Source organism: Pelodiscus sinensis, chromosome 7 (assembly GCF_052426305.1).
Source record: "Pelodiscus sinensis isolate ZL-2025 chromosome 7, ASM5242630v1, whole genome shotgun sequence".
NCBI lineage: Eukaryota > Metazoa > Chordata > Testudines > Trionychidae > Pelodiscus > Pelodiscus sinensis.
The window spans coordinates 4,693,729-4,719,349 of NC_143058.1; the positions used below are offsets into that span (position 1 = coordinate 4,693,729).

Below are 25,621 nucleotides of genomic sequence, written 5' to 3' on the forward strand. Positions count from 1 at the left end.
TGGCTCCCCTGGGCTGAAAACAGCGAACCAGAGCCAATAGGAGCCATGAGGTTCCATGGCTGCGGAGCAGGTAAATAAACACACTGGAGCAGCCAGTTAGCAGGTTTCTCAGACTGGTTTTGTGGACCATTTTGAGAAACACTGACCTATAGAATTGCTCTTGGGCATTCTATGTGTAACCCAAACACCTACTGGGTACCGTTCACTGTCCCATGGAATGGCACTCAGAGCACTTACAGAGAGAAAGAATGAGTGTGCTCTACAGTCTTTGCTAAGAGCCTGCTGGCTTTGAGCTTATGTGGTAGACACTCATGCACTAAGCTCCAGAGGTCCCAGGTTTGGTCCACCTCTCAGTATTATATATGCATGTTGAAAAGAAAGAATGTTGCCTTAAAAGCAGTCAGAGCTAGCTGGCTTCTACATTCAGGCACACACAAGAACAGGGCTAGTCAGTTCATTTTACATTATCAATCAAATGTACTTCAAATTTGAGATGCCCCTCCGTTCATGTATTTCATGTAAGATATAGAAAAAGTCCCCCAAGGAAAGGTCTAGAACTACTTGTGCCCATGAAAGAGAGGCTCCGTAGAGATGTGCTTACACTGGTGACATTGCCTTCAGCAAGGTTTGAGATGCTAAAGCCACCTTCTTCATTTTCCTCTCTTGCTTTTTTAGCACTGGGTTCATCTTCGTTGCTGGAAGAGAAGATTACAATAAACTAAATAGAGCAAATCAAAACACATCAACCTCCTACCTCAGCAACAAATCAGTGTGTTTGTGCAATATATGACGAAAAAGGAAGACCAGGTTTGTGTGACTGTCTCCACATTATGGACAAATCACAAACGATAGAAATATAGTGCAGGAAAGCGTCTTGCGAGATGATCAAGTCCAGTCCCCTGCACTGAGACATGAACCTAGACCATCTCTGGCAAGTGTTTATCCAACCTGTTCTTAAAAACCTCCAGTGATGGGGATTGCACAACCTCCCTTAGAAGCTTATTCCAGAACTTAACTACCCTTACAGTTACACTGATTTTCCTGCTATCCAACCTCAATCTCCATACCACATTCCTCCTATAGCAGACAAAAGAAAGGGGCACCCCCCAGGTTAATCAAATTCAACATTTTTAAGCAAGAGCAGTCCTCACTGAAGTCAATGGATTAGGTGCCCATTTATCGTAGGGTAAAATTTAGACAAAAGGTTCTTTTTCTCATCACCCAGAATGTGGGACACTTCCAGACCCATTATGTGAAAGTCCACATGCTATGACAGCTCAGATTAGTTTTATAGAATATTCATGATCATTAGCATTCACATCATACTCCTTTTAAAGATGAAATTGCCAGAGCAGGTAATGGAAACTTAACATTTAAGTAAGAAATCCATTTACCCTTCAAATATTATTTGCTAGTTCCTGTCATGGAATTGATAGCTATTAGAGATCTGTGTACACAGAGAGCTGAGAGTCTAATAACCCATCTTCTCCATCAGTGTACTCTAGAGCTTTATAAACTTCCACTTACAGCTGTCAAAACTTACTAGACAAACCCCAATTAGGTATGTGAGTGAGCTCTTTCAGAAAGACCTTAAACTATACCTGAAAATATTTTCGAAAGACAAGTTTTAATTTTTTAAAATTAAGGTTTTAGGCCATGTTCTAACTTTGTCCCCACAGATAACATGTTCCAAGGTGAAGACTCAAATAATAGAATGTATTTTGTCACCTAATATAATATGCCAAATTTTAACTGTACATCTTAGTGATGGGAAAAGAAAATCGAGTTAATAATAAAAGGAACAATCAAAGATGTCTATAATTCTTTGCTCTTAAGCATATATCATAGAATCATAGAATAATAGGACTGGAAGGGACCTCGAGAGGTCATCGAGTCCAGCCCCCCGCCCTCAAGGCAGGACCAAGCTCCGTCTACACCATCCCTGACAGATGTCTATCTAACCTGTTCTTAAATATCTCCAGAGAGGGAGATTCCACCACCTCCCTTGGGCCGTGTCCAGACTCTGATGTTTTTTTGGGAAAAGTAGCCTTTTCCCGAAAAAACTTCCCCTGCGTCCAGACTCAAGCCGCGTTCTTTCGAAATTATTTCGAAAGAACGCGGCTTTTCTTTCGATGGCGGTAAACCTCGTTTCACGAGGAAGAACGCCTTCTTTCGAAAGTTCCTCTTTCGAAAGAAGACGTTCTTCAATGTAAAGAGGCCGTCTTCGAAAGAGAGCATCCAGACTCGCTGGGTGCTCTCTTTCGAAAAAGCGGATTTCTCTTTCGAAAGATCCGCCTGCAATCTAGACGCGATCTTTCTAAAGAGGCTCTTTCGAAAGATGCTTTCGAAAGAGCCTCTTTCGAAAGAAGCCTGCAGTCTAGACATAGCCTTGGCAATTTATTCCAATATTTGGCCACCCTGACAGTTAGGAACTTTTTCCTAATGTCCAATCTAAACCTCCCCTGCTGCACTTTAAGCCCATTACTCCTTGTCCTGTCCTCAGTAACCAAGAGGAACAAATTTTCTCCTTCCTCCTTGTGACACCCTTTTAGATATTTGAAAACCGCTATCATGTCCCCCTTAATCTTCTTTTTCCAAACTAAACAAGCCCAGTTCATGAAGCCTGTCTTCATAGGTCATGTTCTCTAAACCTTTAATCATTCTTGTCGCTCTTCTCTGTACCCTTTCCAATTTCTCCACATCTTTCTTGAAATGTGGCGCCCAGAACTGGACACAGTACTCCAGCTGAGGCCTAACTAGTGCAGAGTAGAGCGGCAGAATGACTTCACGAGTTTTGCTTACAACACACCTGTTGATACAACCTAGAATCATATTTGCTTTTTTTGCAACAGCATCACACTGTTGACTCATATTCAACTTGTGGTCCACTATGACCCCTAGATCCCTTTCCGCCATGCTCCTTCCTAGACAGTCGCTTCCCATCTTGTGTGTATGGAACTGATTGTTCCTTCCTAAGTGGAGCACTTTGCATTTCTCTTTATTAAACCTCATCCTGTTTACCTCTGATCATTTCTCTAACTTGCTAAGGTCATTTTGAATTATGTCCCTATCCTCCATAGAAGTTGCAGCCCCACCCAGTTTGGTATCATCTGCAAACTTAATAAGCGTACTCTCTATCCCAATATCTACATCATTGATGAAGATATTGAACAGTACGAGGCTATTGAAATAGGACAATCAATTTAAGGTAAGAATGACAGAGCTACTGAAAGATTACAAATATTGAAAATTAGACAGTAATTACTGTTAACAGTTGTTCAAAGAAATGGAATGAAATAAAAGTGTTATTCTGAAAAGCCTTGACACTGTAGCAAAGAAAATCAGACGTATGAAAAGGTAAAAATAAAACAAAGACACTGGTCCACATATTGCTTTGCATTCTTTGCAACTGGAAACTGGTTTTAAAAATCACATGAATATTAAAAGTAATGCTCTAATTTTATAAAGAAACTTTCTAAACCTCCTCTTTACCACCATCCACAGTGATCCTACCCACATCATAGATCACGCCCACACTGTTGAGATGAAAACCTTCTCCACTGTCATCTGACATAGCCTTGCTTCTCATTCCAGCTCACTGAATCTTCATCCATCAGGAGAAAGGATTTCCTTGTGGTTAAGCCACAGGGCAGAAATGCAGTATATCTTGCTTCATCCCATCCTCTGTCAGAGACCTATATCAAGCAACACTGGGGAAAACTCCTTAATCATTCTGTGCCTCTATATACTCATCTGTAAAATGGAGACAGTAATACTTATCTAACACAGCACAGGTTGTGGACTGTTAATTAATGTACTAAAGAGTCTTGGGACGTTGAATGAAAGGCACTATAGCATGCAATGTTCTCTTAAAATCTCCTCTAAGAAAACATGCTTTCATACTTGTGAGTGCTTCACTGTTTCTTTGCACCTCTGCAATTATTTTTAATGATGTTAAGCATTTGGGGATATTACATATATGATAAATACCATGAAAAAATATAGTTTGATTTTAATACTCAGCTCGTGTGACCTAGTGTAGTTCAACTGAAGTCAATGGAGCCATTCCAGTTCACGTCGACATTTATAAAACAGCTTTTCCCAAACTCAATTGGGAGGGGGGGCTCCTACCTCTTCACTGCAAAACCACAGAAGAAAAAGGAAAAATTCTGTTTTACTGAACTTCGTACCATTTAGAGCTCCACAATAGTGTAACCTGTTTAATGAATACTGAATATTAAAATCTATATTAACATCGCTTGCCTCTAGTCTGTACCACCTTATTATGTGATCACATCCGATCTCAAAACCTAAGCAGAGGTGAATCAGGTGAACACTTGGATGGGAAACGTCAAATAAAAAATGAAGAAGCTGCATGAGTGGTGCTGGTGATTCATAACAATAACGTCACATCTGCAGATGCCAAAGAGTCACACAAAGTTGCATTAACTGTCATTATCCCTGTTGTACAGGTGGAGACACTAAAAAGCAAAGAGGTAAAATAACTCGGCCAAGATCACACAGAGTCAGTGGTACAAACGGGAACAGAGCCCAAGCTCCTAACTGCAAGTCCAGCATTCAGTCCACCGGACTACGCTGCCAATATTAGGACTTTTCTATCACGGAACCAATGTCCTGATTGTACTGATGATTCGCATGGCATCAAATGCCTTATTTTAAAAGACAGTGATAAACAATAAGATATAATCTCACATCACCACCCAAAGTACTGGACAGATTGGACCTCCCAAGTCCGGCACCCTCAAGGTCTAACCAGTCCTGAACGAGAGTTTGCCGGACAAGGGGAGGTCAATTCCACTCCTCTATTGATGCACTCTGGGCTCTCCTGGGGGTCCATCAGCAGACCCAGCAAGGTTCCACTTTTGGCTGTAGGGCTCCCCTGCCTTCCCACTGCCAGGCTCCCAGCTCTGCAGTCAACCCCAGAGCTGCCGCTGCCTGGTGCCAGCCTGGGCCGTTAGGCTTCCAGCTCCACTCCCTGTGGGTGCTACAGACTCTTAGGCTACATCTACACTGGCCCCTTTTTCGAAAGGGGCATGCTAATTTTAAACTTCGGAATAGGGAAATCCGCGGGGGATTTAAATATCCCCCGCGGGATTTAAATAAAGATGTCCGCCGCTTTTTTCCGGCTTGGGGAAAAGCCGGAAAAAAAGCGTCTAGACTGGCCCGATCCTCCGGAATAAAGCCCTATTCCGGAAGATCTCTTATTCCTACTTAGAAGTAGGAATAAGAGATCTTCCGGAATAGGGCTTTATTCCGGAGGATCGGGCCAGTCTAGACGCTTTTTTTCCGGCTTTTCCCCAAGCCGGAAAAAAGCGGCGGACATCTTTATTTAAATCCCGCGGGGGATATTTAAATCCCCCGCGGATTTCCCTATTCCGAAGTTTAAAATTAGCATGCCCCTTTCGAAAAAGGGGCCAGTGTAGACGTAGCCTTTAGGTAAACAAAAATAGTGTGAGCCCACTAGTGGCTTTCCTAAAGTGCGCCCACAGCCCATTTTAAGAAACACTGCCTTAGAAGGAGGCAGGAAAAAGCAGAGGACCCGGTCAAAGGTGGTCCTGGATTAGAAACCAGGGACAGGAGAAATCTTAGCATGGTCTTCCTGTAATAGCCAGGCAGAAGAGGCTCAACTGAACAATGTAGGAAAAGGGCTACAGAAAATCCTTCACCAGAGGATGAAAGACTCTCTGAGCTAACCAGAGAAATGACAGAGTGCTGACGCCAGAAGGGCTGTGAGATCTTGCCCCAAGGGGTTAGAAAAAGAACACCGGTACACATACAAGTAAGCGAAACACATTCTAGTTAATAATAATAGCAGTGAACATTTCTATTCTAAAAATTAACAGAATAAAAGCATTTGGAGGAGCCCATAACAACTTGGCTTTTCAATAAAATGTATTATATAACAGACTATATCATGAAAATCAAGCTGCTTTTCTTTTGACCTGGCATTCTGATAGAAGTTGCTGGACAGTATAAACAGCATACTAAGATAGAAAACTTTTACAACCAGTTTAAAGCTCTGAAGTATTTCTTTATCTCTATGGCATAATGCATATTATCTTAAATGGGATGAAAATCTTTGTTATCCTCATTCAAACCATTTTATTACTCTCAAAGGACAACAAATACACACATACGCAAACAATGTACATTGCACTGCTAACAATTTCCCACAGATGTTCCCATGAAACTGTACATGTTGTCTCCACAGCCCCAGACCACAGAGTTCACAATTCCATGTACTATAGACATTTAAAAAATCAAAACCAAACCCCTAAATTTAAATATCGTACATTGCTGTGCACAAGGGACTCTGTCTTCCAACAGTTTGATGTCACAAGACATTCAATCCACAAGTGATTGCTCCCCTATACAAAAAATTTCAAGCCTGCTATATTCAATACCACCACCAAAAAAGCCTCATCTGAAATTTGTTGTTGTTGTTTTTTTTTAAATCCATCTAAACCTCTTCAACTTACTTGTTTTTGAAGACATCTTGAGCAGTCTTCTGCTCTTTCTTCTTTCCAGCATCTTTCAGGGGGAAAAGTGCCTTTATTTTTTCAAGTGGGGCCTGGCTGGTTTCTCTCACTTCTTGAGGTGCCTCCAACATCTCTAAAAGGTGCTGTTCGATGGGGGGCAGTGGCTTGTCAGGATGAAAAGCCTTATGCTGCAGGCACTGTCAGGAGGAGAGTTTTCAGACTGTATTTTACAATTCACCTGTATTTGGCAAAACACTCTTTGTTTTATACAATCCAGAGGTGAAAAATAGTCTGGCTCAAGAATAGCTGAAAACAGTCATGTGATGAGACAACTTCTGGAGGACCTTTTCAGAGGTCAATAAGAGCAACCAAACAGCTCACGCAAACAAACACGTGTGCAATAAATTCTGCGAAAACTATGACTTTACCCCCCGGGAACTAAAGAGTTGCTTTATCCCTCCAGCTGCCTAACTTCAATTTACCTTTAAAAAGGAAATGGCTATTTAAATTCATGATCATGTGAGCGAGATTTCCAGATATTTCTGATGGAGACGTTATGCATACAGGTAATAATATATGTACACTGAATTCCTGCTTTAGTAAACATCAAGCATTCTTGTCCCTCAAAGATAACATTTCCTCTCAAATCTGGATTTTCACAATAGAAATCATTATCTACCTATGACCAAATGGAGGAGAGAGCGAGAAGAATTAAAAGGCATGTGTAAAAGAGAATAGATTTTTTTTTTCAGATTAGATTTGAAAAGAGCAAAAGAATGGCTGAGGCTGGCAGATGCAAATGAAGGCTCGAACAGATGGCAGGAGCTACAGAGGAGAAGGTTCTATCTCAATAGCGGTAAGACAGCAGGCAAAGAGGAGGCCAATGCTAGATAAATGGGGAGACCCAGGTCAATGTAATAGGCTGAAGAATTTCCATGGAGAGTTTTAAAAACAAAGCAGGTGCTTTTGAACTTATATGAAACTAGAAAATTTACTCAGCGTTGCTCGGGTCCTTACATGAAATACATTTTGTTTTTCTTCATTTAAATTATTGCTCTGGGGTGGAGATGGGGATAAGGGAGTCAGGATGCAGGCTGCCCTGGGGAGAGAGGACAACCCCGGCCCTTTCTCATGGCAGTAGCTTGGGGCCACATGAGAAGTGCCTGTCCATAGCTGCTGCAGTGAGCACAGCTGGAGGAAGGGTGCATGTTCCCCAGCTGCGGGACACAGACACACACAGACAGACAAACATAAACTCTCTGAAATATATAGCAGATAACTGTTCTAATCCCCATCTCTAGCCCCTTGCGGTCATTATACAGCGTAACAGTCCCTGCTAGAGGATCCCTCCCTTTTCGTTTTATGAGAAACAGTCACATTCCAGACACACCCCATTGTCTTGGCACACGCACACCCTGACCTGTCGCTAAGTTCTGATAAGAGGAAGCTGCATATCAAATTTGGTGGTCCTAACTCTTACCGTTTAGGAGCAGTTCTTGAACAAACAGACTCACAGATGGACAGACAAAGACACACAAACTCTTACAAATATATAGTGGATGGGGGGGCAGTGCAGATGTATGTTTTCTATCGGAGGAATGTTTGCTACTGAAATGTATTGTATAATATATATACTACGGATAAATGTCTGAATAAATATTCAAAATGCTAAGCAAACAGAGTTATGTTCCCTTGTTGAATGTCAGACATGACCTCAATTTAAGAAACAAACAAAAAAAACCCTCCTCGTTTATGCTGAATAAGTGCCAAGAACACCAATCCCTATCATAAGTTACACAACAATACAGATGCTCTTTCATGCTGCCATTAAGATTCCAATCCACATTAGCACACACTTTCAAAAGGAGGCAGTCGCACAAAGCAACAGATTGAAAAACACTTGTAATGATTTAAGGCGTCATTATTTTGAAGAAGAATAAAGATGTTGCTAGAAGCTGTGGCAGTGGCTTGTCTAAATGCAAAAACAATATTGAAACAACGTTAGGGGACTGAACTGAACTCACAAAAGCCAGAAACTGTGAATCTGATTTGAATATGTATTGCAGGCTACTGTATCCCAAGGTCCTCTGTGAGTCAGCGGCAGTAACAATGTGAACTGAGAAGTCCACTTATTTACACCCACCTACTTTTGTGAGTGTGACAAGACTTTTGATGTTATTTTAACCTTAGAATAAGGGTATGTCTACACTTGCACCCTAGTTCGAACTAGGGATGCAAATACAGGCATTCGAAATAGTCAATGAAGTGGGGATTTAAATATCCTGCGCTTCATTAGCATGAAGTATGGAATATTCATTAGCACGAAGCGGGGATTTAAATATCCTGCGCTTCACTAGCATGATCTCGCCGGCACGTTACTCCGAATGCCAGCTGTTTCAAAAGTGAAAGTGCGTGCCGGGACACATTAGTTCAAACCAAACCCCTTGGTTCGAACTATTGTTACTAATGAGGAATAACATTAGTTCGAACCAAGGGGTTTGGTTCGAACTAACACGTCACGGCGCGCAGTTTCACTTTCAAAACAGCTGGCATTTGGAGTAACACACTGGCGAGATCAGGCTAATGAAGCACGGGATATTTAAATCCCCGCTTCGTTGACTATTTCGAATGCCTGCGTTTGCATCCCTAGTTCAAACTGTAGACATACCCTAAGAGGATAAGAAACTACTGTTCCACAAGAACGAGGGTTTCTGGCTGCCATGTCAGGGAACAGATCAGCTAGGTGGCAGGCATCTTGGAAAAACCTACGCTAAGGCTTCTGAATCTTTTGGCTAAAATCATTTATATTATCCTGAAGGATCTATCTCAGTCTCTCTCTCCCACTGCTTCCCCCTTTCCTGGTCTCCTCTTCCACTTCTCTTGGCAACCGTGCAGTCTTGTGATGCTACCCTTGCTTCCAGGCTCACTGTCCCACTTGTGTAAACTGTCTGCAACGTATGCTGTTCTGTTAAACCCCTGATGAGCCTTTCATTCCTAGCCTGAAGGAATGATCAGGATTTGGTCGGCAATTCACAGTGAGAGGGCAGCCTATGGAACTCAGATTCCATAGTGATGCATATGGAACCAAGGTCTCCTAAATAGGTAAGAAAGACAGGGCCAGTTTGGAATGACTTCAGAGAAGAGGCTTGACTTGCTATCCCTAGCAGCAGTGAGACGCCCTCAACAAAATGCTTAGGAACCAGTTAGCCCCCGAAGTGTTAGGACACTGGGTAACCTCCAAGTGTCAAGGAGTTCAGGTGAGATCTGGTTTTGTCACCTGTTTAGTAAAAGCATTTGAATGATTCATTCCAGCCTCATTTCCAATTGGAGCACTCTACAGTTGCTGTTTCAACCCTCTCTTGGCTCCCCTTCTGCCCCTGGTCCTCTACATCAAATCAAAAGCCATCTTCACATGGAGCTTTTTGGAGAAATCTCCCACCATGTCTGCACAGCCTAAAAGCTTCCATGCAGAAGCACCTACAGGCTTAGTGCTTACATCCGGGTGAATTAAATGTACAGTAGACTTCCGATAATCCGGCACCTTTTGGACCTAGGTGGTGCCGGATTATCAGATTTCCGGAGAATCAGGAGGTCTGGTACAGCTGCATGGCTTAACAGCTGGCCAGGACACAATCTCCCTCTCTCTCCCCTCCCCTTTCCTCTTCGCAGCTCCTCCTTGCTGTAACCTGATCCTCCTTCCCCTCCCATCCCTCTCCCCTTTGCTGAAGCAAAATGCTCTTCTCCGTAACAGGATCCCACTCCCTCCCCCCTTCCCTCAACCTTATGCTCCCTTTGGTTACAGCCAGCCCCTGTGCTGAGTGGCAGGATTTTTAATCAGCTGGTCAGGAGTGCTTGGCATTTTGATGCCAGAGTATCAGAAGTGCCGAACAGTTGGATGCCGGACTATCAGAGTTTTACTGTAACATAGAAACAGGGCCAATGTCCTGTGGGATATTAGACTTGGAACATGCAACAGAAACCCTTAAACTATGCAGCACCTTCTCATCCAAGCTTTTCCCCTCATTAATTTCCCTTTCACCCTGTTCCAATCTGTCCAGTATAAATTATTGCTTCTCTATTTTCATATTAAATGTATCTTATTGTGCACAGTCCCCAAATGTACAACGTGCTACAGATTTCTGAACTGAAAATAAATAACTGCATCACAGAAGATGTTGAAGAGAAGCCAGAGGATTTGATAGCTGGGTAGAGAAGTCGGTTTGCCACCCAGGAAGATACAGGAGTTGGTTTTCGCTTTTTGGTGCCCAGAAGGAAGTTGAGGCTTTTGGTATTAGGGAGGGAGGACTGCATTCCTCATCCTCTTCTCCAAAAAACTCTGACAGACATTTACCATCCCTTTTCACACACTCATATTTGCTATTGCTTCCAGAAATGAAGTCATACTTTATCTAGGTGCTTCTGCTTAAAAAAAACAACATTCACTGCTAGTCATTGTAAGTACCCTTAAGAGGAAACTCCACAGTAAGATAAATGGGACAGTTCATGCTCCCCATAGAGGCATGTTCTCAGGTTGTGTGCGGATTCATACAGAGATCACTGCACTGTTTATATTCACAGCTTCTTCTAGAAGTTTTCTTGGCAAACCCATAAGCACAATAGGTACAACTCTTTTTATATATAGATATAGATATCGATATAGATAATTTTTGGAATGCAGCTACGCATCAAATTGAAAAATAAGATACATTTAGTTGCCATTTACATAGCTGCATAGTCAACTTGGGATTCTACCTAGAAACTGGAGATATACCTAATCTCATAGAACTGGAAGGGACCTTGAGAAGTCAAGTCCAGTCCCCTGCCCTCAGGGCAGGACCAAGCACCATCCCTGATAGATTTGCCCCAGATCCCTAAATGGCCCCTTTAAGGATTGAACTCACAACTCTGGGTTTAGCAGGCCAATGTTCAAACCTCTGAGCTGTCCCTCCTGCACTATGGTAAAATAGTGCTATTCCAACCCAATGCCAGAAAAGAATGAGCAGACTGGCTTACTGTTTCCTAGATGTCTAAACTTCCAGGCGCTAGTACTCTGCAGAGTGGGCAGGTCCCAAAGCCCAGACTCTACCCTGTGTCTGAACATCCACATGGTAACGTAAAAGCCCTGCAGCCTGAGCCCGAGTCAGCAGGCACCAGCCAGTGCTGGGTTTTTCTCTTCTGTGGAATACCCAATGAGGTCCCAATCTGGCTTGGACCTGTGGCCACAAGCATAAACAATAAAATTAACGTCCTACCAACAGCAGCTCTCCTAGAGAGTCCTCTTTTCCCTCCATCTTCCTCTAAAAACAAAATGTTTACAGTAACATAATGACCCTTTAGCAGCCCTTTCAAATCAGTGTTTTGGAAGTCCATGGCACACTAAGGAAAGAGCTCTCCAACACATGACTGATCTCTGAAGCAAGTGTTTAAAACGTTATCTGTACAAAGCAGAGAGATTTCTATCACACAATTGTTGCATTTATAAATAAAACAATAGGTTTTTTTTCTTAACTTCCAGGCTTGAAAATATCCCCAGGTACTTGATTCATGCTGGGATCTTTCCATCTCAAATATCATCAAGTAACAAAGCTCCTGCCTGACAAATCTTGCAATCAGCTGCAATCAATGTAGTAGGCAGAATTGGAACAGAGTACTGGGTTGGGCAGGGGTAATTGAGGCTAAGATTTCAAGACTTGTGTCACTGAAGATAAAATTTGACCCGCAGAATCTTCTATTACTGGTGACAATGCAGTAAAAGGAAAGAACCTAAGAGCACTCTCAGAACCCAGGCACTTAGGAAAAAAACATTTTTTTTTTACTTGTAAAATGCACAAATTTCATCTGGAAATCATTGAAACACAATTATGATGGACTCCACAATGCCATTTTAGTCACTTTTCAGAAGAGAAACCCACATTCAACAAGATTCTATCAATAGCCCTGTGTATAACATGATTATGCAGCTGCATAAATTGGATCATAATTGCCCTTCTTTTTGAATCTATCGCATCTTTTTAAAAAACGAACCCTTAAATTCTGGGGCATAATTAAGTCTCTCGCCTTCATGGTTGCAAAGAAAACCCTCAGATGTGAAACAAATGTAAATCAAAACAGAGACAGCTTGAAACAATAGCTCTGAATCAAGTGTGAACTGCTCCATTTAGCTCTGAAACATGTTCACTCTGAAGCCCAATGAGGATATTTTAAGTGTCAACACTGTTAACTGTTTCACGCCTGATTGTTTTAGCAGAAACACCAAGCTAAAATGCTTATCTATCATTGCTGGATGCAGCAGCAGATGGATGTTCTCAACATTTGCTGGAGTAGAGAATGAAGAATTAAGGCCCTCCCTAGATATGAAGTCAAACTCTGTCCCTTCCTAAAAAGGGAAGACAAGGGCCACCCCCTTTTCAACTGCCTCCTCCTTTCCAAAACACTACACAAGCCTGCCTTCCCGAGGGGAAAAGATCCTAACTACTCCTTACCAAGCTTGTCAGAACTTCCAATTTCCAAGCAATAAGTTCTATCTTGCAGCTATGGGTTGCCAGTATGAAATATATTTAGTATCAGACTGTTGGCTGTCCACTTTCAGTTTGTGGACAAATAAAATAAACAAACATCAAGGGACACTGCACTGATTATGTTGCCCTGGACCAGGCAAGTGGAAAGGCAGTGAAGGACTGTGTTTGGTGGGCAATGCTGCATAATATGGTTTATGGTGGCAAACAGAACTTGGGACATCGGTTCTGTCCCTAAAAAGAAGATACCGTTGTTTGTCAAGCGCGTGCTTTATTGTGAAGGGTCCAACCTATCCTGGGGGCCCTGTATTTCCTTAGATAAGGCTTTGCTTAGACTGTCTGTTCAAACCCTTAAGATGCAGGAAGATAGAAATATTCCATCTGAAACTAATATCAGTGGCAAAGCCACTCCGGACCTGGGGTCAATTTGTTTAAATTACGCTTGCCACAATACAAGTCCTTTCACACACTGAGAAAGAGAGGGAGAAGGAGGGGTATGTAGAAGCAGGAAAAGTTTTAACCTGAAGGTTTACTCTCTCACCTGGTATAACCTCTGAAACTGAGGGTTTGGGATTTTGCTGGTTTTAAATAAGTCTTCAGTTGTCTCCCCATCTTCATCTTCATAAACCAAACTCATAGAGTCAATCAAAGAGTCAACTGCAGATAACTGATCCACTAAACCAACAAATATAAATATACACAAAAAAGATTAAATACACTTGCCAGACGGAACTGCTTGCAAATAATTCACCCACAAAGACTCACTTCAGAATGTGAGATTTTAACAAAGGCATTAAATGCCCCCAAATGCAATGTGTTTTATACTCCCTGAGGCTATAGACAGGCTGATAATGAAGGTAGATAATGAACACAGTAATGAAAATCCTGCATTGTTTAAGGACAACAATGTAGAGTTATCGAGCCTTTCAGTTTTGTGAAGATCTCAATTATTGTTGCCTTTCTGCTTCCATTTTTCTTCTTTTCCAAGATGTTTTTATTTGTAACAGAAGGTTTATAGGCCACTTGGAAAACGAGGCGAACAGTTGGCTTGGAGAACTAAATGGAGTAATGCAACTTTTAAAAGTTACACATGTAAATTAACTCAGTTCACAATAGTCAATTATTGCCTTGGTAAGATGGGTTGTTAAATTTCGGCTTTCAAACTGCCTGCTATGGGCAGAAAATCGAAGCAAATCAGGAACTGCACAGCTTCCTTCATGTCCTGACTGTCAGATTCTTGCTCCTTTTCAGAGTGAGCCTTACAACAAATTAGAACATATGGAACACAGCCTGGATTACATATTACGCCATTAACCCTTTCTACTCCAGACTCTTGGGACAGTGAGCCAAACACTGTGCGGTTTCACCCTGGCCTCCTGTTTGAACCCCAGCACTTGTGTGTGCCTGCTTCTTCAGCACTGAGGCCTGCACGCAGATTTAAAAACTGGCTTTGCACTTGTAAACTGCTTCACAATATGCATGTGAAGGTGGCTGTTAGACAGCGTTATCTGAAGGAGCTGTTCGTTCTGAGTCCAGTTCCTAATTTACAGAGGTTTACAACATGAATCCCATCACAAAGAAACCCTTCATGGACAGTCTCAGGAGAAGCCAAAGACTGACTGGATCATGAAGGGTTACCCAGTTCCCAGCCCGCCCCCCAAATGATAAAGCCTCAGATGATTGCTTGTAATCATTTAACCCAAGACAGACTTTAGCCTGCAGTAGTGTTGAAAGTCTGTGTGCAATCTTCAGTCTCCAACTAATCAAAGTTCTGACATGAGCTGAACATGTTTCCATGGGAAAGTCAAATATTCCATGTATTTTAGAGTGATTTAAAGGTATGGTATTAGACTGCAGCCAATCAGTGAGACAACAAGAGAGTAACTCACCTGTAGGAGTGTACTTTTTGTTGTTTTTCAAAGAGGAAAACATGTATTGTCGCAAGTCTTCCATGTAAGGTAGCTGCACATATATCAGACACTAGAAAGGGGGAAAGCAAAAGAGAAGCAAGTGAACTTGAAATAAAAATTTAAACTTAGTTCCAGAAGAAAGGCAGCAGGAATATAAAAAAAATCAGTCATCAAGAATCTGTACAATCTGAAATAATCTGGTTTACTAAAAACGGTTGTACAATACAAATGTGAAGTACAATATTTAACGTAATTATTATTTAAAAAAATATCAGGATGATTTTAAAAATTGTGTCAGTAATGCTCTAGCCATGTATTAAACCTATTGGATCACCAGGTCCATCATTCTGCTAGTTTAGGATTGTTGCCTAGAGAGGACTGTCCAAACTAGCTTTAAATATCCCCTGCAATAGAGCTTTTATCACTACTGAGACTGTTCTACAAACTACTGCATCTTACCATCAGCAAGTTGTTTTGACATTCCCAGACTATTTTTTTTCTTAGCTCATACACCTCCTCCAACTCGTAGCACCTTAAATAATTCTTTTCCATCCTTAATGTTTATACCCTTCAAAAATATGAAGACTTGTGTCCACCCCCACCTTAGTCATTGCACAGCCAACCTTTACTTGCTTAACTCTCTGAATAGTCTCTCCCAAGTAAGATCACTAGAAATGTATGCAGTAGAAATTCTGCAATACTTTATAGCTTTTAGGGTTCTCAGCATGGAATTGTTTGTATTTCAATGTGTGTGTGGGGAATGGAAAGTATTCATTAAAAAAAAAAATTAAAAAAAAAAAAAAGATCCTTCTAGCCCTTTTCAAAGAAACCTTCTCAAATCCAATGTGAAACAATCTGGTTCTATCTTCCAGAGACTACAGAATAATTCAAACAATATTTCTGAGAGGTGTGGAAAAAAAAAAAAACACAGAATCATAGACATCTAGGGATGCAAGGAATCTTGAGAAGTCACGAAGTCTAGTTCCCATTCAACTTAACTAGATGTCAAACCAAAAACTTAATGACAACAAAATTAAATGTCAGCTATTTAACTGTGGACAAAACATCCCACTCATATTCAATGCAGCAAAATATGCTTGAAAAGCCTTTTGACAGCTATTGGACCCAAATTCTGTACTAACACATATCTTGTGGGGTTGTATAGAGTACAAGTTAGGGACCAATCTGACTGCAAGTCTGCAACTTGTAAAGTTGTAAATACAGGCAGTCCCCGAGTTACGCGGATTCGACTTATGTCGGATCCGCAGTTACGAACGGGGTTTTTCTCGCCCCGGAGGACGGGAGCGGCGGGACACCCAGATGCACCGCGGTCCCGCCGCCCGCGTCCTCCGGGGCGAGAAAAGCTGCTCCACGTCTCCCGGGTCTGCTGGGGGGGGGAAGCCCCCCCCAGAAGACCAGGGAGACGCGGAGCAAAGCCGCGGAGCACGCGGGCAGCAGGACAGCCGCGGCGCGTCTGGGCTGTCCCGCTGCCCCCGTGCTCCGCGGCTTTGCTCCGCGTCTCCGTAATCTGCTGGAGACCAGCAGACCAGGGAGACGGGGAGCAAAGCCTTGGAGGATGCCGGCAGCTCCGCGGCTTTGCTCCGCGTCTCCCTGGTCTTCTGGGGGGGGCTTCCCCCCCCCAGCAGACCCGGGAGACGTGGAGCAGCTTTTCAAGCATATTTTGGAGACCAGCAGACCAGGGAGACGCAGAGCAAAGCCGCGGAGGACCCAGGCAGCGGGACCGCGGTGCGTCTCGGTCTGCCACCCGCGTCTCCCTGGTCTGCTGGGGAGGGGGGGGGGGCAGCTAGTGAGCTCCCCCTCCCCCCCAGCAGACCAGGCTTTTCTCCGGACACCTGCTTTTCTCTGCCTCGGGCTTCCTGTAGTCAGCCGCTGGTCAGTTTCAGCAGCGGCTGAATCTGGACGCCAGTTCCGACTTACATACAGATTCAACTTAAGAACAAACCTACAGTCCCTATCTTGTACATAACCCGGAGACTGCCTGTAACAGATTTTTTTACCCCTTCCTTCTTGGCTGCTTTGCTATGACCAAAATCCAACATTTGACAGAAGATCGAGATCATGGGTTTTTAACCAGGCCCTGCGAACAAGTGACAAAGGATTCCAGGCCACCTCCCTTTCTTTAATGTGACGATGGCATTGAGGTCCTGAAACTATTATAACAATTCCTGGTATGAAAAAGGTTGAGAATCAGTGGAATAAAGATGCACATTTACATAGACCATATAGATTTGCAAAGTTCTCTGTAAAAAAACAAACCTCCTAAACACTGCACATCTCCCCCCAATTTCCCAGGTTCTGAGGAGGCAGGGGTGGGGGGAGAAATCTGCAAAACTTAGCAACATTTCTAGCAGATTTCTACTGGTTCTGGTTACAATTAATTCTTCCAGCATCTTAGTGATTTTTAACCGGTTTCTCAGAATTCCCAATTTCGTAGTATTTGGTTGATATTTAGAAGCTCAGAAATGACTGAAATAATCCAGATATGGTGTCATCACAGATTTGTGATTATCTCCTTACTCTAACTTGATGTCGTTGTATACAAACCAAAACACACACTTTGCTCTTCATACTGCAAACACATGCCATTTGCTTTGTTGTGAAGTTTCATTCATTAATGTTTGTAAACAAATGGATTTAGAGACTTTCTAAAGATAGATGTCACGAAAGGTCAAAATCTTACCTCATAGGCATCCTTGATATATGGAAAGGCTACGCCAACCTGAGGATTAGATCTTCTGTCGTAAGCGTAACGCACTATGGCCACCACATCCAACTCATCCAAAGCATGAATCAGGGCAGAAAGAGCAACTGCTGCAGCCTGCCAAGAAAGAGCTGCAAGTTCATTCAACTCTTCATCACAAGCTATTCAGACCAATTTTCACACTGAATCCAGAAGCACTAGTGAAGACGTCACACTTTGCATCTCCAATTTTTGTCAATAGCTTTACTTAAACATCACCTTTTACCTCCAAAAGCAACAGGTGCAGTTCAAATCAGGTCATGACTGTGGATATATTAAAAAATTGGGACTATCTTTAGAGGTCCTGTACACGTCACCTTTTCAAAACAAAAATGGGAAGTGCTCAAAGTGAAATTGCTAGATAAAAAAGAAGGAAGACATGATAGTTTCAGAGCTTTGGTTCTGAATGTTGAGAGAAGACTCAGATTTTATTTTCAACATGAGAGAGACTGGGTGCAGGGACATTACATAGTCACCAGGAAACAAAAGGTTCACACTTAGTTCAGGTTCCCTGTCCTCTTGCACAGATGTTAGAGGGAAGACTATAAAATGGCTGCTAGGAAGGCAGTGGGTTCCAGACCCAGAATCACAAGGCTTGCTGGAATTGTGGCTCCTTTTCTGGTTACAGTCATTTATTTTCCTTTTTACTGATTATTTTAGCCCTTGAGGGAAAAGAAAAACTTTACTGACTGCCTCTGTATTTTTTTTTCTGTTGAGTTTTACATCAGCTTGCAACACTGATGTTTCAAATTTTTTTTTAAAACAAGCCACACTTTGCATTCCAGGAGACAATCTGAGATACTACCATCCAGATAAAAATCGAGCCACTCTTTACAAACATTGCAAATATGACCTACCTCCTGCAGTCTTCCTAGGTATAAATAAACTATAGCGAAACTTACAAATTTCTCACTGCTGATTGGACACATGATATTCATTTTGGACTCAATCTTGCTCCCACTGAACCTGGATGAGAGCTGGCACATTGCACATTGCACAGTGAAGAATGTATTTGTTTTATTAACACCAAAGGACCCGTATGCCATCATAACCACAACATTTATCCCCATTAACTCATCATGGTAAGCTCCCACGCAACTGAAAATTCATTTATCTCACCTCATCATCTTTCGCTGCAAAGACTTTCAGAACCTGGCTGCCCATGTAGTGATGCCTCTGGATCTATAAATTAAAGTTTCTAAAACAATTAGTTTTGATCTAAAACAAAAATCATTTTTATCTGTACCAATTAATTAATTCTACACTAGATGAAACAAACATAATACCCACATATAAAACCAAAGCATTTAATTACTATGTGTGGTAGATATGAAACCTATACATTGCTCTGTTTCCATTTACCATGAACTCTGGAATTCTACTCATATTTTGCAGTATTCATCATAAAGAACCACCATCCTATCAAGGGTCATTTGGACAGTGCTGTGCTAGTCTTATTAGTCTGTATGAAGAGTGGCAGTAGTTGCCAAAGGGAAAATTACACTTCCCTGCGACAGATAGGATTCAGCATTCATACGTTGCTTTTACAACATGGCAAAACTTTTGGATCTGAAATCAGACTGAACTAACAAATCCCAAGATATGTGGCAAGATTGCTAGGTATGAATGGGCAATATAGAATTGAAATATTGGATTCGAGGGAACAAGTATCTTGGGGTGAGGAGTTCTTCGTGGCATTTAATATTATTTAGAAAGCTACACACAAGGCTTAAGCATACCTGGTACTGGTTCTCTCCTTTTTATAAAAAAAATTTAAATGTGTGGCTAAGGCAGCTCCTGGATGTTGGCTAGGTGGCAGATATCCAGCACTGTAACCTGTCATAACTCCATTTAAATCAAATAACAATTTATGCCAGATGAGGATCTGACTTTCTGAAATCAGCACCATTCCTGAAGCTCTTGAACTCAACCTCTTATACCTATTATTCCTTCCTATTTGTCTTTAGGAGGTCAAATACTATTGTGTTGAGCATTTTTTATATATATATATATATATATATATATATATATATATATATATATATATATATATATATATATATATATATATATATATATATATATATATATATAAAAATGTGGCTGCATTTACTTGTGTCTGCCAACTTACGTCGCCTTTGTGTATTTTGAAGTCCTGTGTGATCTCTTGATTAACACTGTATTGCTTATACATTAAAAATCAAAGTTTAAAAACTAGAAATCACAGAATCATAGAACACTAGAACTGGAAGTGACCTCGAGAGATCATGAAGCCCAGTCCTGCTGCCTTATGATCGTCCTGCCTGAGAGATGCAAATGACTGAAAAAGCTGCTTCAGTACTTTGAGAAAATGATATGAAGTGGGTTTATTCCCTTTTTTATTCTGTATTTGGAACTGCTTGAATTTCTCTCGTTAATGCACTTTATGCAGAAGGAAACATACAGTAGTCAACCTGTGGAACTCCTTGCCAGAGGAGGCTGTGAAGGCTAGGACTATAATAGAGTTTAAAGAGAAGCTAGATAATTTCATGGAGGTTAGGGCCATAAAAGGCTATTAGCCAGGGGATAAAATGGTGTCCTTGGCCTCTGTTTGTCAGAGGCTGGAGAGGGATGGCAGGAGACAAATCGCTTGATCATTGTCTTCGGTCCACCCTCTCTGGGGCACCTGGTGCTGGCCACTGTCGGTAGACAGGCTACTGAGCTAGATGGACCTTTGGTCTGACCCAGTACGGCCGTTCTTATGTTCTTATGTTATCTTGTAGGAGGGCAGAAGCAGACCAATTGTAAGTCTCTGAGTGAAGATAAAAGGGAGCAGACAAATAGGAGCAGTGTTATGGCCAGGGTCTATTATAGACCATCAAAGCACGAAGAGCTGGTAGATGAGAGATTTCTAGAAAAAGCAACAGAAATATCCAGAAAACGAGATGGAACTTTGGCTACTCAGAATCTTGAGTTGATCTCAGAACTGGATAAGCAACTAATGTAGCATGTGAAGAGCTAGCGCAGTGTGTTCTCACCGGTCTGCCTTGCTTAGCAGAAAAGCTGCTGCCATAAGCAGCTACTTTTACTTTCTGAGAGCCTTAATAATCAGGCTTTATTATAGTACTCCAGTCTGGAGGTGATTAAGGGGTGTGCTGTTTATAACAAAAGTCCAAGAGACTCATGTGAAAGGAAAGGGCATAAACGTCTGTCTAATCAAATTTGTTTTGGGCCATTGCTGTTATACAAGAGTTCATCTTGTAAGATTGAAGCTATGCACCCAGGAACAATAGGCATGTTAGGGCGTAACCAGTTAACTGATAACCTGATGCTTCTTGGTTAATGGTGTCAGTTACACTCAGCGGCGGCTCTCGGGAAGGCGCATTAAACCTCCTCTGTGGGAGCCAGGCAAGCAAGGGCCGCTCACTCCACTCCCGGGAAGGAGGCTTCAGCAGGGGCTGGAAGCCCTGCTCCAGGGGATGCTTCACTGCGGGCTCAGCAGTATAATGCTTATTTAAGCTTTAAACTAGGGATGTGAACGAGTAGTCGAGTACACAGTTAACCAATAAGTCTAGGCTTATTGGTTAATCTTCTCGACTTCTCACATTCCCCTCACCCCCCACTGCCTCTGTATCAGAAGCAACAAAGGGTGGGGGAAGAAGAAGCCAGTGCCGGCTCCTTAAAAGCTGGTTTCCCCCAGCACTGGCTCTGTGGTACCACTTGCCCCCTGCTCCGCTGCTTCTCTCAGAGGCAGCAGCATGGGGAAGGGAGGTCAGGGGAGGCTGCTGAGAAGCAGCCTCTGCCCATGGCAGGCACAGGCTCACCACGGACAGAGCAGCTCTGCATCTCGTGGAGCAGCCTCTGTCCACAGCGAGCCTGGGCCCGCCATGGACAAAGGCTGCTTCATGGCAGCAGCCAGTCTCTGCGGGAAGCTGGAACCCCACGGACAGGGGCTGTTGCAGGACCAGCCTGTCGCTGGCCAGCTCGCTTCGCAGCAGCTTCCTGCCACAGCAGCCTCCGTCCGTGGGGTGCTTCGACCTCCCGTGGACAGCGACTGCTGCCACCTCGTGTTCCTGCCTGTATCAGAGGCAGCAACACAGGGCAGCAGGCAGCCGGTCTGTGCGGGGAGCTAGTTTTTAAACTGGATCCCCTCATGGACTGGCTCCCGCATGGCACCCTACCCTGCTGCCTCTGATACAGAGGTAGCAGCGCAAAGTGGCAGAAGGCTCCTGGGGAGCGGAGCCAGAGCACACTGGCTGCTGGCCCTGCCCCGGGGACTACAGATTAGTCAAGTAACTGCTAAGAATTCATGCAGCAACTCAACTATTCAATTACCCGAAATCTAACATCCCTACTTTATACTGCTACACCCGCAACATGTAACCCTTGAGATTTTTTTCAATGGTTACATGTTTACATTTTTAACCGACCTTTAGCATCCCTTATGACTATCAGAGGGATGGTTACAGCCCCCGTCCACTGTCCAACCAGCATCATTCCTGCTTTCCTGGTAATGGCTAATGATCCTTCTGCTTTTCATCAGGGTCCCTGTAGTGAGGCAGCATGGCCTCCCTCTGACCCAGAAGGGGAAGGACTCCCTAAAATCCTTTGGTGGGCGGGGCCAGAGTTACCAAGCCCCACCCCCAGGAAGCAGGAAGGCGATGCTGGGCGTATAAGAGTACAAGCTTAGAGTTTGTTTGGAGCCTAGCCACAGAGCAGTCCAGATACTCGGTCCAAGTTCCCCAGGAGGAATGCCCGACTACCCCCATCCTAAAAGGGAGAACTGGCATGGGCCGCCAAGGCCGCTGCCACATCCAACACACTGGGATAGGCTGCCTGGGCCACTGCCAGGCCCAGAAGACTAGGAAGGGCTGCCATGTTGGTGCCAGGCCCAGAAGAGTAGCCTGGACGGCCAGGGCCTCTCCTGGCCTGTGCCATCTGCACCGCTGCTTGACCCAGACCCCATAGACACTCTGCCAGCGCCATCATCCCCAGCAGACCCCAAGGAACAGAGGCTGAGCCAGGTAGCCCCCAGGGGGAACTGGGAAGCAGCCTAGAGCTAGCCAATCTAGGGCCAGCTGAGGAAATGGAGAGCAACTGGGCAGCATGTTACAGCTGGGATCCCCGCCAATCCAGGGGCAGCCTGCGCTACTACTGTTAGGTCCCTGGGCTGGGACACAGTGGAGCGGGTGGGCCTGCATCCCCCTCACCACCCATGACCTTGGGTGGCAGGTTCCCCCTTGTAGAGATAAGAACCCCTGCGCTTGTCGGCTCTCTGCCAGCAAGGAGACACGAACACTGCTCAGCCCAAACCCCTGATTGTTTGTTGCCCCGCCCTGACCAAGGGCTTGGACCTTACTAACTGCTGCCAGGCCTGAGCCCTTAACTGTCTGTGGCCTGCCCTGAGCAATGGCCAGGCCTTAGACCTACCGCTCAGCTTGAAGAAGGCCCTAATCTTTACGTTGTTTGCTGCCCCACCTGGGGAAAGGGCTGTGCCTGTGAACTGCAGCTCAGCCAGTACCTTGGACTGAGCCCTGGACCTTTGACAGCCTCGCTCTGAGCTAGGGCCCAGACACTAGGACAATTATTCAGCTGGGCTATAGACCTGTGCCCTGCCTTGCCCCGTGGCGGGCCAGCCCTGGAGCCAGGCCTATTAAAAGGTCAGGACACAGTGTAGTGAGGTAGCTTGGCCTCCTTCCAGTCCAAGACCAGGACTGCCCCCAATTTTGTCAAGGCACTGTAAATATCTGGGAGACTTGACAAGACAGAGAAGTAGATTTGGGAGCATTCAGCATACTGCTAGCACTTAGGATTCCCACCCCCACCCCACCATGACTTCACCTGAATATGACTGAACCCCGTGGGACTCTAGGAGGACGTGTAGATGCTCATAATCAATCTCAGGGATGTCCCGGAAAGGGAAAAGTTGCACCGGCTTAAAATGTCCTGCTCTTGTGAGTCTGCATATGTGTATATTCCACTTTTAGAAAGCGAGGCAGGTATCGCATTGTCCAGGCCTTCCCAAATGATTATATCCTGCTTTCCTAGCGGATTGATTTCTTTCTATCTACAACTCTGGCAAAGTGTTTGGTTGTTTTACTGAGATATGTCTCATCTTAAGCCTTGTAGGGCTCCCAGATGCCATGGTGATGAATGGCAAAATGAATGCTCCCTATAAAAAGAATTAGAATATATCCACAAACACTCTTTACTGTCTCTTCATAGGGTATGTTTCTACTTTAAAAAGATACATAACTATCTTCCTACACTTATTGCTTGTGAGCCCTGACATTGTGAAATGATCCCTACATTCAATTATTGTTACTTTAATAAAAACAGAAGAAAACCACAGCTCATAAACAAAGCCTACGAGCTAAGTTTCCTCTAAGCTGTATGTCTGTGGAACTTCTCATTAAGCCCCATGCAGGGACTCAAGGCTGCAGTGGTGAGACAAACCTCTCCCCAAACACTGAAGCTCCTGAGCCCAAGGGAGAAGGACCCCTCCCCACCAGCCCCAGCATGGAGCTGCTGTGGCTGGCAGAGAGGGACACCTCCCCACCAGCCCCAGTATGGAACTGCTGTACCCAGGGACTGAGGCAGCTCTGTGCTATGGCCAGAGGACCATGGGGCCCTGTGTGCTGCCTTCACCTTGCGGGCAAGAGTAGCACATGTGCCTGGAGCCTCATGCCCTCCTCCCTGGAGCCGGACCTGCTGGCCGACTCCGGAGCACAGTGTGGTACCCAATACAGGCTGGCACCAGGCAGCCTAACGTAGCACCACTGCCCAAGAGCTGCCCAGGTGAGTCTGAGCCCCAACTGCTTGCCCCACCCTGAATCCCCACAACACAGATCCACCTCCTGCACCCCAAACCTCCACATCACCTGCAAACCGGTGCACATAACAAAATTCATTCCACTCAGCGGTGGGAAAAATCAGAGGGAAGGCTGCCTACGAGCATTAGAATTATGACATTTAGATTCCAAGAGTTTTCAGATATCATTGAGCTTCTACTGGTAGTGCAGTGAAACGAACATACAAACTTGGACAAAGCCAGAGGATTTGGGGCAGAGAACGAACGAGATCTTTGGGAAGGAGGAATCCAATTCCTTGCCACTGGCAGAGGGAGGGGTAATTCTGGAGCTACTTCTTCATCCATAACGTCAGCTCCTGGGCTAAAACAGGGAACGCAAGACATCCCCCACCTCTACGTGAGAGCTTATGATTCATGAGCCAGAGGCCGCATCAATGAACCTCGCTCAAATGCCCTCTTTGTAGCTACCTACGTGCAGTCCAGCTCCAATGGACATGGCAAATCTGACATATCCCTGCCCATGTAATAGCAATTGCCCACACAATTGCCCACTGGAGCATAGAATAGCATCATTGTCCCTTGGGGACACTGACCTATATTCAACAGTTATCTAGTAACTGAGTGTGAAGAAGTTCAATACTTTACCTGAGATGCTCTGCTGAATCCCAACACAGAAAAACACTTTCCTTCGGTTTTGTATTTCATTTGCTCCTCATCCACTTTAGAAAAAGGAACTATATCGCTCCCATAGCGGAATCCTGCAGAACAAGAGATGAGCATCTGGTAAGCATAAGGGCCTACATTTCTTACATTGAAATTAGCACTCTGCATATTTTAACAATGCATGCACGCCTCACAGCGATTCCCCATACGATTAACTTTGTAATTTACATCAAATTACTTTCTCCTGTTAACAAAAAAAAAATCACAAACTCCATAGACACAATTTGCAAATCACAAAAAAACAGTAACAGTCCTTGCACATCATTTTACATAATGTACCTACCTTTGCAGACATCAGGAAAGAAAAAAAATTAACTGAACAGGCTTCCCAACACCTTATACAAAACAGTACTCAGTGAAAAGAGCATGAGCACTCTTTGTAAACATAGTAGCAAAAAAATAACACAAATCAGCAGGAGACT

The 25,621-nt window shown here is 43.7% G+C and overlaps 1 protein-coding gene across 2 annotated transcripts in view; it reads right to left on the reverse strand.

Moving 5' to 3' along the window:
• Nucleotides 1-25,621, reverse strand: part of XRCC5 (X-ray repair cross complementing 5) — an 89,627-nt gene that overhangs the window by 38,898 nt on the left and 25,108 nt on the right. For both annotated transcript variants that reach the window (XM_075933031.2, XM_089779634.1), the window contains 7 exons: nt 25,122-25,234; nt 18,806-18,868; nt 17,627-17,764; nt 14,905-14,995; nt 13,557-13,690; nt 6,501-6,697; nt 602-695 (listed from right to left, as the gene is read on the reverse strand). In XM_075933031.2, coding sequence (XP_075789146.2) covers nt 602-695; nt 6,501-6,697; nt 13,557-13,690; nt 14,905-14,995; nt 17,627-17,764; nt 18,806-18,868; nt 25,122-25,234 — 830 coding nt within the window. The remainder of the gene's footprint in view (nt 1-601; nt 696-6,500; nt 6,698-13,556; nt 13,691-14,904; nt 14,996-17,626; nt 17,765-18,805; nt 18,869-25,121; nt 25,235-25,621) is intronic.